At 41.3% G+C, this 15725-nt stretch overlaps 1 protein-coding gene across 3 annotated transcripts in view; it reads right to left on the bottom strand.

The window, feature by feature from the left end:
• Positions 1-15725, bottom strand: part of LOC306937645 (E3 ubiquitin-protein ligase rnf213-alpha-like) — a 54949-nt gene that overhangs the window by 37125 nt on the left and 2099 nt on the right. For 2 of the 3 annotated variants that reach the window (XM_079521529.1, XM_079521528.1), the window contains exons 3-21: positions 13073-13236; positions 12167-12742; positions 11606-11802; positions 11015-11136; positions 9819-10030; positions 9505-9662; positions 8214-8384; positions 6282-6490; positions 5891-6189; positions 5074-5330; positions 4662-4874; positions 4210-4402; positions 4053-4108; positions 2820-2991; positions 1520-1684; positions 1290-1388; positions 1081-1203; positions 738-921; positions 86-259 (exon numbers count right to left, since the gene is read on the bottom strand). In XM_079521529.1, the coding sequence (XP_079377655.1) occupies positions 86-259; positions 738-921; positions 1081-1203; positions 1290-1388; positions 1520-1684; positions 2820-2991; positions 4053-4108; positions 4210-4402; positions 4662-4874; positions 5074-5330; positions 5891-6189; positions 6282-6490; positions 8214-8384; positions 9505-9662; positions 9819-10030; positions 11015-11136; positions 11606-11802; positions 12167-12742; positions 13073-13236 (3744 nt within the window). The remainder of the gene's footprint in view (positions 1-85; positions 260-737; positions 922-1080; positions 1204-1289; positions 1389-1519; positions 1685-2819; positions 2992-4052; positions 4109-4209; positions 4403-4661; positions 4875-5073; positions 5331-5890; positions 6190-6281; positions 6491-8213; positions 8385-9504; positions 9663-9818; positions 10031-11014; positions 11137-11605; positions 11803-12166; positions 12743-13072; positions 13237-15725) is intronic. The other variant, XM_079521530.1, reaches the window with a different exon arrangement.

Raw genomic sequence — 15725 nt, 5'->3', positions numbered from 1 at the left:
AGGCTCTCGTACAATCCTTTTAAAAACGTTAACTAATAATCACTTTCCTTGTCTTTCATGCACATGAAAATTAGGCTTCTATTACCTATTCTTAGCAGTTCTACGAAGGCATCCCTCCGGTCTAAAATTAGCGAGAGGAGCCGGATCTGGATGTTTCCGTGGAGCAGCTTATTGGTGATGGCAGAAAAGGATGATATCGCTACAGCAATTCTGCCCATGGCATCCTGCGAAAGCTGCTCGATAAGCTTCTCCTCAGCACCTGTAAATACAAAAACAGTCAAGGACGATTGCACACCACCAATGATAAAGCCGGAGAACAAATTTACATGGCAATCCAAAGATGTAGCACTGAGTAGCTATGGCAGTAGTGGTGCTTGAACCTGATATACTTCATTGGAACCCCTCCTATTTTCCCACTACAACAAACCTCTATGCCAAAAATAGTCAATCTACAAGCTCACAGCTTTCACAGTAGAATTATGTAGAATGTTTCCCTATTTGCCATATATTTAAATAACTAAGAGAAAAGTGAACTATATACTTGAATGCAGATAGTGTTGAACTACGACGCAAGTTAAAGTAGCGTTAACTCCCACTGCCTATGCTGGCAATTCATGTAAATGTCTTACACAGCAATGTACTAGTATTCTAAACACTATATTTGACATCAGTCTAGTTTTGTGCCTTGTAATCATTCAAGATTTGGGTTGTGTGTTTGACAGATTCTGAGTAGATACCATGCAGCTGGAATATGTCTTTGGCTGCTGTCCAGGAAAGGAGATGCTTGAGGATGGCACCCTCTTCGTCCTGATAATGTCCACCACTGTCCTTTGGCCAGGATTTCTGGATAATGGCCGAAATGAGGTTTCCGAACTTCCAATTTATCTTAATCCTCTCAAAAACTTTACCCTCAGACTTGTTCTGCAAAAGGGAAATAAAACATTGTATGAATGAGCACACTGCATCTTTCAAATACATAAAATAAAACATTGCCACCATGTATCGGGTAAACCATAGAACTGAATAAATGTAACATTTTAGTTTTCTGCCATTCTACATGATGTATAGAGGTCTTCATACCTGACACAGGGCTGTGACGGACTCAAGAGCACATTTCTCAACAATAGAGCCAACGTGTGAATGGGACGTCATGAGTTCCTCAATTTTTGAGCAGTAGAATTCAATTTGATCCAAAGCACTTTCCTAAAAGAGATCATTAAATAAAACTAATAAATACAAGAAAATGCACCTCTTATTGTTTGGACAAAATATGTATTTTTATGACATACTTTTTTAAGCTTGCCCTCAAAATCCATTGTGAAGGTTTTTCTCCATCGCTCAGTGAAATCTGCATTATTGAATTTGAGGGATATTGTGTTGTTCCACATCTAGACCAAACAGTAGATACCAAACAAGGGTTAGTTTAATTTAAAATGATCCATATCGATCACATGGTATTTAGGTACCCGTCACAATATTATCATTTCGGTCCTGAGGCCATTTTTCTTTATCAACTCACTTCAGTCTCTTCTGTGGAGATATTAGCTCGCAGGTACAAGGAAGACAGACCGCTATTCAGCAGCCTCTCCTTGAAGGACTGACTGACCCATCGTCTCATTGTCGTCATTGCCTGGGACATCAACAGCATTGAGACTTTTGCACGTTCCTGGTCCTTTCCAACATCCTAAAACCAGGATGAGAATTAACAGAATAAAAAAATAATTATTATTAATCACACACACACACACACACACACACACACACACACACACACACACACACACACACACACACACACACACACACACACACACACACACACACACACACACACACACACACACACACACACACACACACACACACACACACACACACACACACACACACACACACACACACACACACACACACACCAATGAATTAGAATATTGTGTAAAAGTTCATTTTCTTCCGTAATGTAATTCAAAAAGCGAAACTTTCATATATTCTCAATTCATTGTGCATAAAGTGAATGATATTATAGGCCCTGTTATCTGCTGGTGTTGATCCACTGACAGTGAAAACTTAAAAATGGTTTCAACACAGCCATCTTTTTAAAGTACACTGTGCTTCAATATGTTGACAAGCTTCATGGAGATGCTAATTTTCCTTTCCAGCTCGATTTGGCACCTGCCCAGTGCTAAAACTACTAGTAACTGGTGTACTGACCATGGTATTACTGTGCTTAACTGACCAGCCAACTGGCCTGACCTGAACCCCACAGAGAATATAGGTTGTATTGTCAAGAGGAAGGTGTGAGACATAAGACTGAACAATACAAATTAATTTACGGCTGTTATCCAAGCAAACCGTGGCTTCCATAACACCTCCACAACAGTGCCACAAGCTGATCACCTCCATGCCACGCCCCATTGATGAAAAAAATTGTTCAAAAGTAGCCCAGACAAGTATTAACTGCATAAATTAATACTTTTCAGATGGTCAACATTTCTCGTGTAAAATAAATCGTTTTTTTAGTGGTCTCGTTAAAATATTCGAATTCATTGAGATAGGATTTTTTGATTTTTTTTCATGAGCTGTACGCCATAATCATCAAGATTAAAACAAAAAAAGGTTTTAAATACTACACAATTAATTGAGAATTTATGAAAGTTTAACTTTTTGAATTATATCACGGAAGAAAATGAACTTTTACACAATATTCTAATTCATTGAGATGGACCTGTATATATATATATATATATATATATATATATATATATATATATATAAATAATACAGATCTGAGAAAATGTCTTTCGTTTCACATACAGTACCTGTGGCTCATAAGCTTCAACAAAGTCTGAGACCTTGGCAACCAGACACATCCATGCAACAGGGATTTCTGTGAAGTTCTTGGTGAAGGCAGGTCTGACTGCTTTACATATCTTCTCTAGCAGCATCACTGCTGTCTCCAAACATTCGCTTCCATAAGCCCCACTGAAGGACCTATCATAGCAAACAGAAACAAGTGGATGATTAAGGTATTGACCACTCAATCAAGTATATCACGTTAACACCCCCATCGCCCAGGACGAAGTTCTTTGTCCTTTCTATTAGTAATGCCCGACGCCCAAGACGAAGTTTGATCCAAAAGACGAAGTTTATTGATATGAAAACTGATCACATCGCTCCACAGCCTGGGAGCACCTGTTGTACAATCCTCGATGTTGCGCAACAGTGAGACGTCATCGAAAATCTCCCTCCCCCGTTTAGCCGACGACAACGAAAATCTTAAAACGTTAATAACTCGCGATCTAAATCATCCCGTCTAATTATAAAAAAACATCCTGTGTTAGACGGCCCTCCGCTGTCCAGTCGCTAGTCGCAATAGATTTATTCTTACCTCCCGTTGTTGATGGTGTGGCTATTGTTAGCTGCTACACACACACATTCACAACAACATCCGGTCCGTCAGTAAAAGTGGTCCGTGTTTATAAATCGAGTGGGCGCTATAATGTAATGGATTATATAACCCCGGGCAATTAACCGTCTGCCTGCCGCCATTCATTAATCCCTCGATTGCGTATTGCCAAGGTTTTATCGCGCGTAACACTTACTTTGAAGATCCAAATATCCGTAATCGCATTGTTCCTGTGAAAAGCTGCTGTGTGTGGTATCATGACCGGTTGTTGTTGTCTCGGTCGGCGGTGGAAAAAGCTGACCGCGAGTATCACAGCGCCTGCTACAGGCCGTTGAAAACGCTTGTCTGGGACAAAGCGTCCTCTGCAATGTCGCTTCTGTGAGATAAAGCCGTCTGAAACCAGAGCCGGCAATGTAAGTGGATGCGCGCGCATTTTCAAAATGGCCGCGCCCATTGTGTCAGAAGCATAACAAAGCTAACTGACGGTAGATTTCGATACGATCGTATTAAAACATGCATTAATTAATACATCGCTGTTAAAACGGCTTTTCCGTTTGTGGCAGGCCACAAGATTCTACGTTTTAAAATTCCTATGTTCCCGGCAGGCCTCGTGTTAAAGTGTTAATGCGCCAAGAAAATAAATCACCTGTATTTTTGCTCAATGAGGTTCCCTTGGATGTGCGAGATAATGTCAGTAACATCCTGTAAAATAGAAAGCAAAGTACACAGACTTTTATGAGTGCAATGATAACCATAGAACGTGTTTAACTGGTGGCATAGCTGGTGGCATACTGTAGTTTCACCTGTAAAGAGGAGTAGCTGATTTCCTGTGGAGACTTCATACTAAAGATGTGGAGCATGTCCAACAGCTCAGTCTTAAGAATGTTGCTACATTCAACAAGTTCCTCAATTGTCATCAGACTCATCCAGGACCGGACTGTCAGTCTGTCCACCTCCACCAAATGGCTGTTGCTTTTCATCAGATTCAACATTGCCCTGAAATGGTAGTTGATAAAAAGCTGAAACAATTTATCATTTACAAAGTACAACAGAAAACCTATTGGACCTTTTCAACTTTCTTCTGACAGGGACAGACATTTGTTTGCCATAGGCGTAGACAATACATGGGCTACAGCTCCGCTTATTTACAATAAACATGGTGATTACTTATTTTATATTATATAAATACAGCCTAAATTTGTTATATTCATATTTTGGTACAGGTAGTTGGTGAATGTTGCAATGAAGGGCATACTTCTTATCGTGGCTGCTCAATGATGCTATGTAATCCACTTTAAGGCCTTGCAATCCAGTCCAAGATGGGTCATAAGATGGGTTGGATGACTTTGGCAATGGTTGGAAGGGCTTAGTGCCTCTCAAGAGGTGGAGAAGGGGAAGTACCAAAATCCACCGTGGCATTCCCACTCCTCTCACGGATTTAATCAGAAGCACCAATGCTTCTGGAAGACTATATAAAGAGAAAATCATTAGCTCCTTGACAGAAAATGTAATGTATCAAAGTAAAATCAAAGAACAATATATTATATGTAATATATAGAAAAGTGTATAAATCAGATTGTATTGGTTGATTAGTTGTAATCCGGTCATCTTGTCACTCTCTCTAAAAACTGTGTACGATTGTACCGGAAAGGTACGCAAGGACATACTTTTTGAGACTTGAGATGGTATTTGAAAGATCTGTCCAAAACGTCAGGAAGTCATCTTTGGCCAGATTGGGCAGGCACAGGGCACTGCAGAGATGATGGAGCTCACTGGGTGAGAGTTTGAGTTCATGTTTTCTCCACACATAGAGCATGATCACAGCTGCTTTCAATGGATTCTGGATGAAATTACTCTCTCTATCCATCTTCAGCAACTGAGGAGTCACGCATTCTAGCATGAATTCCTTGATCAACTTCCTGACCTAGGAAATAAAAACACGGGGGGAAAAAAAAAACAGTATTTATACAAATTAAAACCAATGTTTTTAAATACAATTTAAAGCCAAACCGAACCAATGCAACTAGTCGCAACTCCTTGCAACAAAACAGTTGCAACCATTATCCCCAATGGCAGTTGCATGGAGTTGCATTGGTGCGGTTTGACCTTAAGGCAATATATTACCCAGCCATACCTACAACACAACTGTACATGCATGTCATCATAGACATGTAAACGTAGTCTGGAGCGTATGTGCTCAAGGGAGGGCAAAACTTTACCGAGATTTCTTGCGAAGCACCGCGGAAGCATGAGCGTGCGCCACAGAGCGCATGTCCGGGTCTGTAAGTCCCGGAAAATATGCGCTGTGATTGGCCAGTAATCACTTGAGTGGCAGCGTGACGTAACGTGCATTTCCACACTTCCGGCGTACTTCCTCTCCCGGTGTAAATTCTTCCGCCCCTCCTTCAACACACATCGCTCCAACAAACTGCAGCGGCCAATGAGGCATCTATTTTTTAATATCTATGCATGTCATTTACTTACTTCCTCCGCGCCATAGTCCAAGGAGTACCATCTCTGCGTCCCTCTTCCCCCGTCCTCATACACAAAGGGGTTCGCATAAATCTGAAAGAACTGATCCAGTTGGATCTGGAAGCTCTTCAGATTGACATCAGTCCAGTTCCTGAGGAGATCAAATATACTTTCCAGCATGACTTTCCCTGCAAAGTCTTTGCCTTCGATTAGGCTCTTCTTCTGTTTAGGCCAAAAGGTGTCTTTCAACTGCTTGAGCATGCCCTGTGATGGCTTGGCACAGATCATGTCGTCATACTGATGCCAGTCCCCTTTCACAAAAGAGACAAGGTCATGTAAATCAAAACATATATTTCACATTTTCTATATATAAATGCCATGAAATTAAGCATTGTGACCTTACCTTCCGTGGTGAGAAGATGGGACTTCACAAACAAACACCTGTTGATAATATTTGAAGAATCCAGCTTGTATATGTACTCGTAGTCATATTTGTCTTTTTTGTTTTTGTTTTTCCAGACAATATACTTGTATGGTATAGACACATTGATGGCTTCATCTTTTGTTGTAATGAGCCTGCCCTCAACTAAAAATCCACCTTCTCCGAGATCCCTGTGTGAAACAGAAAAGAATAAAACACATTTCTATTTACACATTTATAACATTTTCCATTGCCGTTATATATAACCAGGTTAATCAATTAACATAGTTGATTGATTAACTGCCAAAGGCACTATGAAAATAGCAAAGTGAGAAGAATGAGAGAGGGAGGGGAAGAACTATTCTGGAAGCCAGAGAACAAACCATTAACTACCACTGACTTCGCAAAAGCCTTGAGCTGATACGATAATTAATGCTATTGTGAAAGTTACTGTCCATCTTGTGTATTGCCTCCCTCTCTCTCCAACACTGACGTGGCTACCCGCACACAGAGCCCAGTTCTGCTTGGTTTCGTAATCGTCGCATTAAGGGGAGTTTTTCCATGCCCAAGCTGTCACCAAATGGTTTTTTTTCTGGATAAAAGAGTAGTAAGCTATATAGGGTAGGAGGAGGAGGAGGTTCTCCTACTCCTATTCTTCTAATGAGAAATGTAGACCCTGATGTTGGATAGAGGACACCGACTGCTTGACAAGTATGAACTGCCTGAAGAAGCTCATGGCACAATATCTACACTTCCTAACGCTACTAGGGTTGGGTGACGATACGAATCTATCGTCAATCGCGAATTTACGAGTCCAATCGCCAAATATTTGTATTAGGGACGATTTTTTCTTTTGCAAAATATTAGCCCAATTAACCTGTAAAGTGTGAATCAATTTGGGCCAGCAAAGTAGTAACAGCGGCCGGGTGGAAATCCCCTCCTCCCGTAATAATGGTATGGTCCCAGAGTCATATGAAAAAGAGAGGGAACCCGCACACTCATATGCTCCAAAAGATAAATTTATTGACGACGTTTCGAGCCAAGGCTCTTCATCTGGTCAAACTCCGAGTCCCCACACTCCGCAGCATCGGGGAACGGGCAACGGCCGTGATGCTCACTCACTCTGGCAGCCAGAGTAAAGGCTTGGACCGAGCCGAGGGAGGCTACTGTACTGTAGCCTACATGTTGTTTACGCTCCGGAGTCCAGACCCATGCAGTTTAATAATATACAGTCACAACAGAATGCACACTGCTGTCTCGTGTCTCATCACAATCCCAATGCGCCACCCGTGAAGTCGGGGGAAAAAAAACTAAAACAGGCTGCTAGTGTTAGTGTAGGCTCAGGGATCGTTAGCTTAGCGTGTAGCTACTGATTCAACCCACTGATTGAACTTCATCTCCGCCTGTAATCTAAATTAGTTTTTTATTGACAACGTGAACGAACCCCGACACCAGCGCTGCAAAAATAGACAGATCTACAAGCTCTCAACGCGTAGCGAACGGCGCTGCAAAAAGAGGCAGGACGCGATGCCTTGAGAGCCTGTGGATCAGCTGCAGCCCGGCCGCAGCAGCATGGGGGGCGGCGCTCCGAGCCTCCGACAGTGCGGGGAGGCAAGACTTCTCCGGGGAGGAGGAGAAGTTACTAGGGCAGGCTACATGTTGCTGCGGCTAACAACACTGTCACCAGCCAGTGGTTGTGATGTTAGCTTGGCTTGCAGCTGCTTGTCCGTTCCAACTTCACTTCATCTCCACCTGTAACATATTTCTTATTGGGTGTTCGGAAATGCACCCAATAAGACACGAATATATCGTCCATCGGCGATTTTTGGACAGACGATGGGCGAAAGAAACAGAATTTTGTACAACTCCTGAACAACAGTGCTTTGTGGGATGTTTGTTTGGGGAAAAACTCACTTAGTAATGTTGAGCTCAACTGCATTGTCGTCCCATGTTCCGATACTTGATCCCGCCCTTATAAAGATACGGTCTTCATTTGGATCAAATTTGAAATCCTTTGAGAGAACTGCATGGAAGTAGATCGTGAGTCTGGCATTTGCTGCAATTTGCCTGTTTGCCCTGGTTATTCTGAAAATTGGTAAAGAAAAGCAAATTAGATTTCAATTCTGAAACAGGTCAAGATCATCTAAATGTATGCATTTATTTATTTAACCCGTTCAAACAGGGAAAGCATCCGTGTCATTTTAGATTTTAACTAGGGATGTTGAAAAAAGTTGAAAATCGACTCGATTGTCGACTCATGCCTTCCGCGATTCAAAAACGTATGAGTCGAAAAATCGTTTTTATTTTTTTTTGTCTGTGTGACACTGCTGTGCTGCGCCTGTCAGTCAGCGCCGCTCCTCACGTGCATGCCCTGGCTGCTAGAGCCTGCGGCTAGACCCCATCGTCCAAGGGTGTGGGGTGAAGGGGGAGGGTATCTTAGCAACACTGAATGCTCTGTCCCATTGGTCGTGTGCTCGTATCATGAGCCAATGGCTGCAGCTCTGAGCCTCCCAGACCCCAGGTTCGCATTCTCATTGCTGTTCTGAGCTGTGAGCGCTCTTCTCTTCTTGTGAAGAAAGCAGGACAGCGTTGTCAAATAAATCCCGCCGTCATTCATACTGTATTTATTCCCCGACCCGACATTAAAATACGGAACAACGTGCGTCCCGTATCAGTTCATTACGGGACTTGTGACAGGCTGCTGCATACAATTGAGAGTTGTGACTAGCTGATAGCATAGCAGCCGATAGCGCCGCTGCTCCTTCAGTGTCGTTGTTTACAAAATAAAGTTTATTTTTTATTATTGGGCTTTGATCATTGATGCAAATTCTAAACATATGGATGCAGCTGCAGACGTTGTTGCTTAAATGAATGCATAGTTGCGTTCTCCTCAACTGCTGCGCAGCAACAACAAAAATAAAAAAATAAAAAATAATGAAAAAAAAAAAATAGGAAAAAGTCGATCGACTCGTCGATTTGCGGCCTCGATTTATCGATTTGCCAAATATGAGTCGTTTGACATCCCTAATTTTAACGTTGGTCAATTCAAAAATACAAGGTCACAGAACGTCACTTTGTGCCACGCTGCAAGCTTGTATATCTGCCATCTTTAAAAAGTGTGAGAACTACTGATTTAGAAGGCATTTGCAGAATCAGCCTCATTTCTTAATGGCTTAATCAATGTCAAAGAATGTGATGACTGTACCTTGTGGGTGGTGGGACAGCCTGGACCTCGGGCTCCGTGTTATCATCATTGGCCGTCTTTTCTGAGTCACCTCCTCCTCCCCCGTGGGCGGACTGCTGCACCTCCATGTGTTCTACTACTTGTACCTCTGGGTCTACACTGGAGGACTTGCTTTGAGCCTGCCATTACATTTAAATGTTGCTTTACATAGATTGTGCATTAAATTCACCCATTCACACACACATTTGTACACAGATGGCGGAGGAAACCATGCAAGGCAGGCACCAACCTGCACATCAGGAGCAATTAGTTCTCATTGCAAATCGTCACATTACCTTTAAAGCATCCAGAGAGCCAAAAACCATCCCTGCCTCAGCAGCAGATGTCTGCTTCACTTGTTGACCTGGTTCCTTCTTGTCTTTCTGCTTTGCCTGCTCATTCTGATTAGCCTTTTGATTCACATTGGCATTCTGGTCCAGTTCACTGAGTTTGGTGTTGGTCATGTCTTTCTTGGACTTTACAGCTTTCTGGTTAGAGACCTTTGTCCCTATAGGATAGGACAGGACTTTATTAATCCCCCCCAAAAGGGAAATTCAGGGCTAAGTGCTTAGTAGACACAATAAACAGAGTAGGCCTAAGTAGGCAATAAATATAGTTCTAAAGCAAACAATAATGCACAGATACTAAGGATTTTAATGATTAACCATTAGGGATGACAATTATCGATACATTCATTAACTGATAACCTTATCGGTCGATTAACCAGTTAGTTAATAAGCAGCGTTTTTGTTGTCGTTTTGAAATCTGAGTATCTTAATTTCCCTCAATGTCCAACATAAAAATCTACATTTTGCTGATATACAGAAAGAATACAAAAGGCATATTATATTCCTTAATCAAATATTAATTTGAGATACTGGGCCAAGCAATGGCATCTTTTTTGTATGATGATTTCCCGTTTTTGGTTATATAGAAGTGTATATTTGTACGTCTCTACATGTTCTGATGAATTAGAAAAGGGTAGACCCTATTGTAAACAAGTGTAATGCTTTATGGTGTCGTCCACGGTTAACAGTTTTTGTATTGAGTTGTGCTTGAAATGTACTGTAATTCTGCAAACTGTTAATAAATACTTCAATCAATCAATTGTATGAGGAATAAAATGAAATGAAAAGTGCACCGTCTTGTCTGACACATCACATGCAAAAGCAGAGATGTTTCTGTGGCTACCAAGGTGGTGGGGGAATTCTTTCTAATCTGCCCACATGTGCGTTCCTCGGCCACGCACATGTGCAGACAGCATTACATTCACAGAAAACCGTCCAATGATATAATTTGATTAAATTGTTAACTGTAAAGTTCAATTGAAGAATGCTGAACGATTGATTAACCGATTAACATCCCTATTGACCATTTAACCGTAAATTGATAAGAGTTGTAATCAATCAATATTATCGGTTAAACAATCACAATCACATTCATTTGCTCGCAAGCAAACCGACACATTGGTTGGTTTATCAGTATGCTTTACCTGAACCTTGAGGGGTTGTACTTGTTTTGGCTTCCGAGAGGTTAGCTGCGGTCTGCTTAGATGCCTGAGATGATATTCCTTTATCACTCTTTACCACTGGCTTGCTACTTGCCCTTGTTATCCTGAAGTGTGGAAAAAGACAAATCTAAATAAAGTACTAATACTGGTCAAAATGACTTAAATGCACATTTCTAAAAAGACACTATCATTGATGTTGGGTGGAAATCTTGTATGTCCAAAACAGTTCCTTTTTCCTTCTTTTAAAAAACGTTTTTAAAATAGTGAAAACAACGCCTTGCATCATGACAGTGTTGTGTGCTCGTAGATCTGCAATTTGCACTACTGTTGTGCGACAGTCTTGTATGATGAAGGGCTAATTTACAAAAACAAACGTACAAATCTGAAACTTGGGAGATACAAGGTTTCTGCCGACAGTGACGATATATAGTAACAGGTCTAAATGGGTTAACAAGGGCTTTAATTTACAAAAACAAACATACAAATCTGAAAATTGGGAGATACGTTTCTGCCGACAGTGACGATATATAGTAACAGGTTAACAATGTCAATGTAAGAATGTGATTATTGTACCTTTTTGTTGGTGTGTCACCCTGAACCTCAGACTCTGTGTTATCATCATCGTTGTCTGTCTTTTCTCCGCTATTATCAGAGGTTGTTGGTGCAGATAGATAGATAGATGAGTCACCCCCTCCCCCATGGGCAGACTGCTGCTCCTCCATGTGTTCTACCTGCACCTCTGGGTCTACACTGGATCCCCTGCTTTCAGCCTGTGGACGTTACATTCAAATAAGTTAGGGACGCACCTCACAATTATATCCTCCTAACAAGCATAGAAATGTCACTCGTTTTCCCCCCTTTGTTTTTGAGTGGTGCAACCACTCCAAGGAACAGCAATGTCTGTGTTAACATATGTGACTATGTATGTGACTATGAGTACCAGTAGGGGCAAAGGTGGCGCTGTTGTGCCAGAAACAGAGAGAGAGAGATAGTGCTGCACTGTTGCCTGCTAATGAGAGAGAGAGGGGGGGTGGGCAGGGGGAGAGGGGAGTTGCACCACTCAGTTCACACGGGTGTGCTTTTTTTTTTTTTAATAAATTATACAAAGGTTCCAATTGCAAATCTTCATATTACCTTTAAAGCATCGGGAGAGCTTTGCTCAATGGAAGACGTCTGCTTCAGTTGTTGACCTGGTGCCTTGGTCTTCTCTTTCTTCTTTGCCTGCACAGCCTGATTAGCCTTATCGAAAGTGGACAAAAGGCAAGGCTCGTGAACTGTACAGTGCATGTCTTTCTTTCGTGGTTGACCTTTCTGGATAACTACCTTTGATCCCTGGGTTGATATTTTTTCATTGTTCTCTCCCAGTGGCTTGCTACTCTGAGCTGCAACATTGGGACCCTCTGCACTGGGTGCTGGTGTGGTTACTAAAGATCTTGGCTGGCTCTCAAGTGAAGAAGGACTTTGAGCAACTAAAGATCTAGGCTGGCTCTCAAGTGAGGAACCACCATCATGGGGCAAGTTTGCCTTTTCATCCATCAATGGAGGAGCATCCATGGATGAGCAGTCACTGTCAGAAGACTCTCCTCCATCTTCTGTTGTCTTCACCCCTCTGTCTGCCAGGGATATGTTGGATAGTTCAGAGGTTACATTTTCCGGATCGAAAGATATAAGGCCATCATTCTTCTTTTTGGTTTTCTTCTTTCTTTTTTTCTGTGAAGACCAAGTCAAAACACCAATGTAGTTAATAAGTGCCATTTATCTTTAATGTGTAACCTGGTGTTACTATAATAAGTGCTGGAAATGGCCATATTTGACTGTGGGAGATCCTAGACAGATATCTGGCCAAGCATCAGTACCCATACCATTGAAAACCAATATGATAATGTATACTGTGACTGAGAAATATAGCCATAGTGGTGACCATTCACACATATAAGTGCTAAATGTGTGAGAATCATTTAAATGATGCACACTGAACAATACTCAGCAATCCTGCACCCCAATTCTGGCCCTGAATATGAGATGACACTTTACACAAACCTTTTTCTTGGGGTTGGGTAAGATATCGTTCTCATCATTTGGCCGTTTAGGGGATCGATTAGATTCATGGTTGTCCACAGACGAGGGGGAATTCTGCAATTCCGGATTTTCAGTTCCAACCAAATCTGGTTCTGAAGTTTTTGAAACAGGCACGCTTGCTGCATCTGGATTAGGAAAACAAGGTCCACAGATATTTTCACAAAATTGGAAATCATTTTTGATTGAGTAACTACAGTATATAAACCGTTGTTTAACTTGTTTGTGTGCGTCTTTTTGTCTGACTGTTGAAAAATCAATTAAAAAAATCACACCTGTGTGAACTGAGCGGTGCAACTAATACTATACATGTATTGTTGTAGTTACTGTACTGTACTGTGCTCTGTACTGAATTGTAGTGTACTGTACTGTACTGTGATTATTTTTGGTAAAGATCTTTGAGAAATGACAGTTACCACGTGGGGGTCCCCGGAACATCCAGAACCCCAGGAAGACGCCCAGGGGGCTGGCCCTGGCTGTTCCGGCGAGCCTTTCCGCATCGAGAAATGATAGTTACCGTGTTGAGTTTTCCGTGCTCGGACAGACACGTACAGGGACACATATATACAATACAGGGACACACATAGCTACGTAATGGAGTGGAGGCACCGTTCAAAAACAGAATCAGCTGCCACAAGATGAATTGTTTTAGTAACATTACATGTGAAAGCCCTGGGGTCAAATTAAATGACCTGGCACTAGGGCTGCAACTAACGATTCTTTTCATAATTGATTCATTGGCTGATTATTTAAACGATTAAACAATTAATCAGATTATGGCTCTTATTTATCCATCACCTTATAAATTTGATTTTAGGTTATTTTAGACACGTTCTAATTAACAAAAGAAAATAAAGATGAATAATTCATTCAAAAATACATCATACTGTATTTTTAAGCTGATTAAGCTGCTATTTAAATAAAAAACAAATAAAATAAAAATAAATGAAAGCCACCCATGGTCACCCATTCTGACTGCATAGTTGGTTAAAGAATAGTAATTAGTTACACATTTGTCAGTCTAAAATGTAACAGTACAGATTTAAACTCAAATAGGTAATTTAAAAATAAATATTAAAGCCATATTTTATGTTCTTAATCCTATAATGCTGCATGCAGGTACAGACGTAGTTGTATTGACTAAAATGTACAATAGAAACTCCATCTTACAAATCTTACAAATCCTTTTCTTTAAGATGTTGAGGGTAAAATGGCCTCAGACTTGGATTTTACTGATTTGTCTCATTACCGCAACACCTTTCATAATTTACAACTCTACAACCCTTTTACATATTTTATTGAAACCTGATGTGTTTTCAAAATGATATGGCAATCCTGAAAGAACTTAATATATGGATTCTACAGTTTGAAAATACATCAAAGATGCGATAATAATAAAAAAATGTAATGGATAAACGGGTGCCATTTCTTCTTACGCCTTGGATGGCATGAAATATCGGACAGATCCGGCTTGAACACATGACTTTATAGATACTAGATAGTGTGTAACGATTTGCGGAATTTTTGGACAGAATCTGGAGTAGTAATATCAAAAATCACACCCGTGTGAACTGAGGGGCACTCTTATCATCTTACATGATGATGTAAAACAAACATTGAGATCAAAACAAACATAAAATTATCTTTGTCAATGGCGTTTTTAAAACAAACATTGAACTAAAAACAAACATTAAACCTAGGAGGGCCTAGCGCCCCTCAAAAAAATGTGTTTTTCAAAAGTCGTGTGTGCAAAATTTGGCATCGACCGGGTTAACGGTGCTGGAGATGAGCTGTACACAGACGGACGGACACACACGGACGGACGGACACACACACAGACGGAGAGCAAAACATACGCTCTACCCATGCCTTTGGCCTGGTGGAGACAATAAGTATACTATGTCGAGGAATGGTTAAAACGTAAAATATGATTTCTGATTTGTCAATATATTCATTATGAATAATAATACCATGCTAACAATATTTTTAACTGCTCAAAATCGAGAACGTGCACAACATTTAAAGTAATAGGGGGACGACAGAAAAGCCCAACTCGTCCATTAAGTTCAATGGAGAAGTGGCACTCTGTTATATTGGGATTGAAAATAGCAGATGTACCAACACTCAACATATTTACAACTTGAGTCACAATGTGTTGCAAAGGGCAGCAGCCACGGCCGTGACAGAGGCAAAGCAGTGGGTGTGGGAGGAGTTTTGAGAATCCATGGAGGACTTTCGGGCAGCAACAAAATGTTTCTGGAAAACCATCTAAAACCTCAGGAGGGGAAAGCAGGGAACCATCCAAGCTGTGTACAGCAAGGATGGGACTTTGCTGACCTCGAATGAGGAAGTCTTCGGCGATGGAAGAAACACTTTGAGGAACTCCTGAACCCATTGAGATCAGACCCATCCTCTCAGACAGGAGCAGAGCCTGAGGATTATGGGGGACCGGCATCAGTGTCAAAGCCCAAAGGTTGATGAGATCCTCCCATAAATGCTGAAGGCTCTGGGTGTTGAGGGGCTGTCTTGGTTGAGACGTCTTTTCAACATTGCGTGGAAGTCTGGGACAGTACCGAAGGAGTGACAGACAGATGTAGTGGGCCATTCTTTAAGAAAG

The sequence above is a fragment of the Electrona antarctica genome, assembly GCF_951216825.1.
Source record: "Electrona antarctica genome assembly, chromosome: 14".
In the NCBI taxonomy this organism is placed as follows: Eukaryota; Metazoa; Chordata; class Actinopteri; order Myctophiformes; family Myctophidae; genus Electrona; species Electrona antarctica.
The sequence above is the reverse complement of the archived record's forward strand: the minus strand, read 5'-3'. Positions and strand labels throughout refer to the sequence as shown.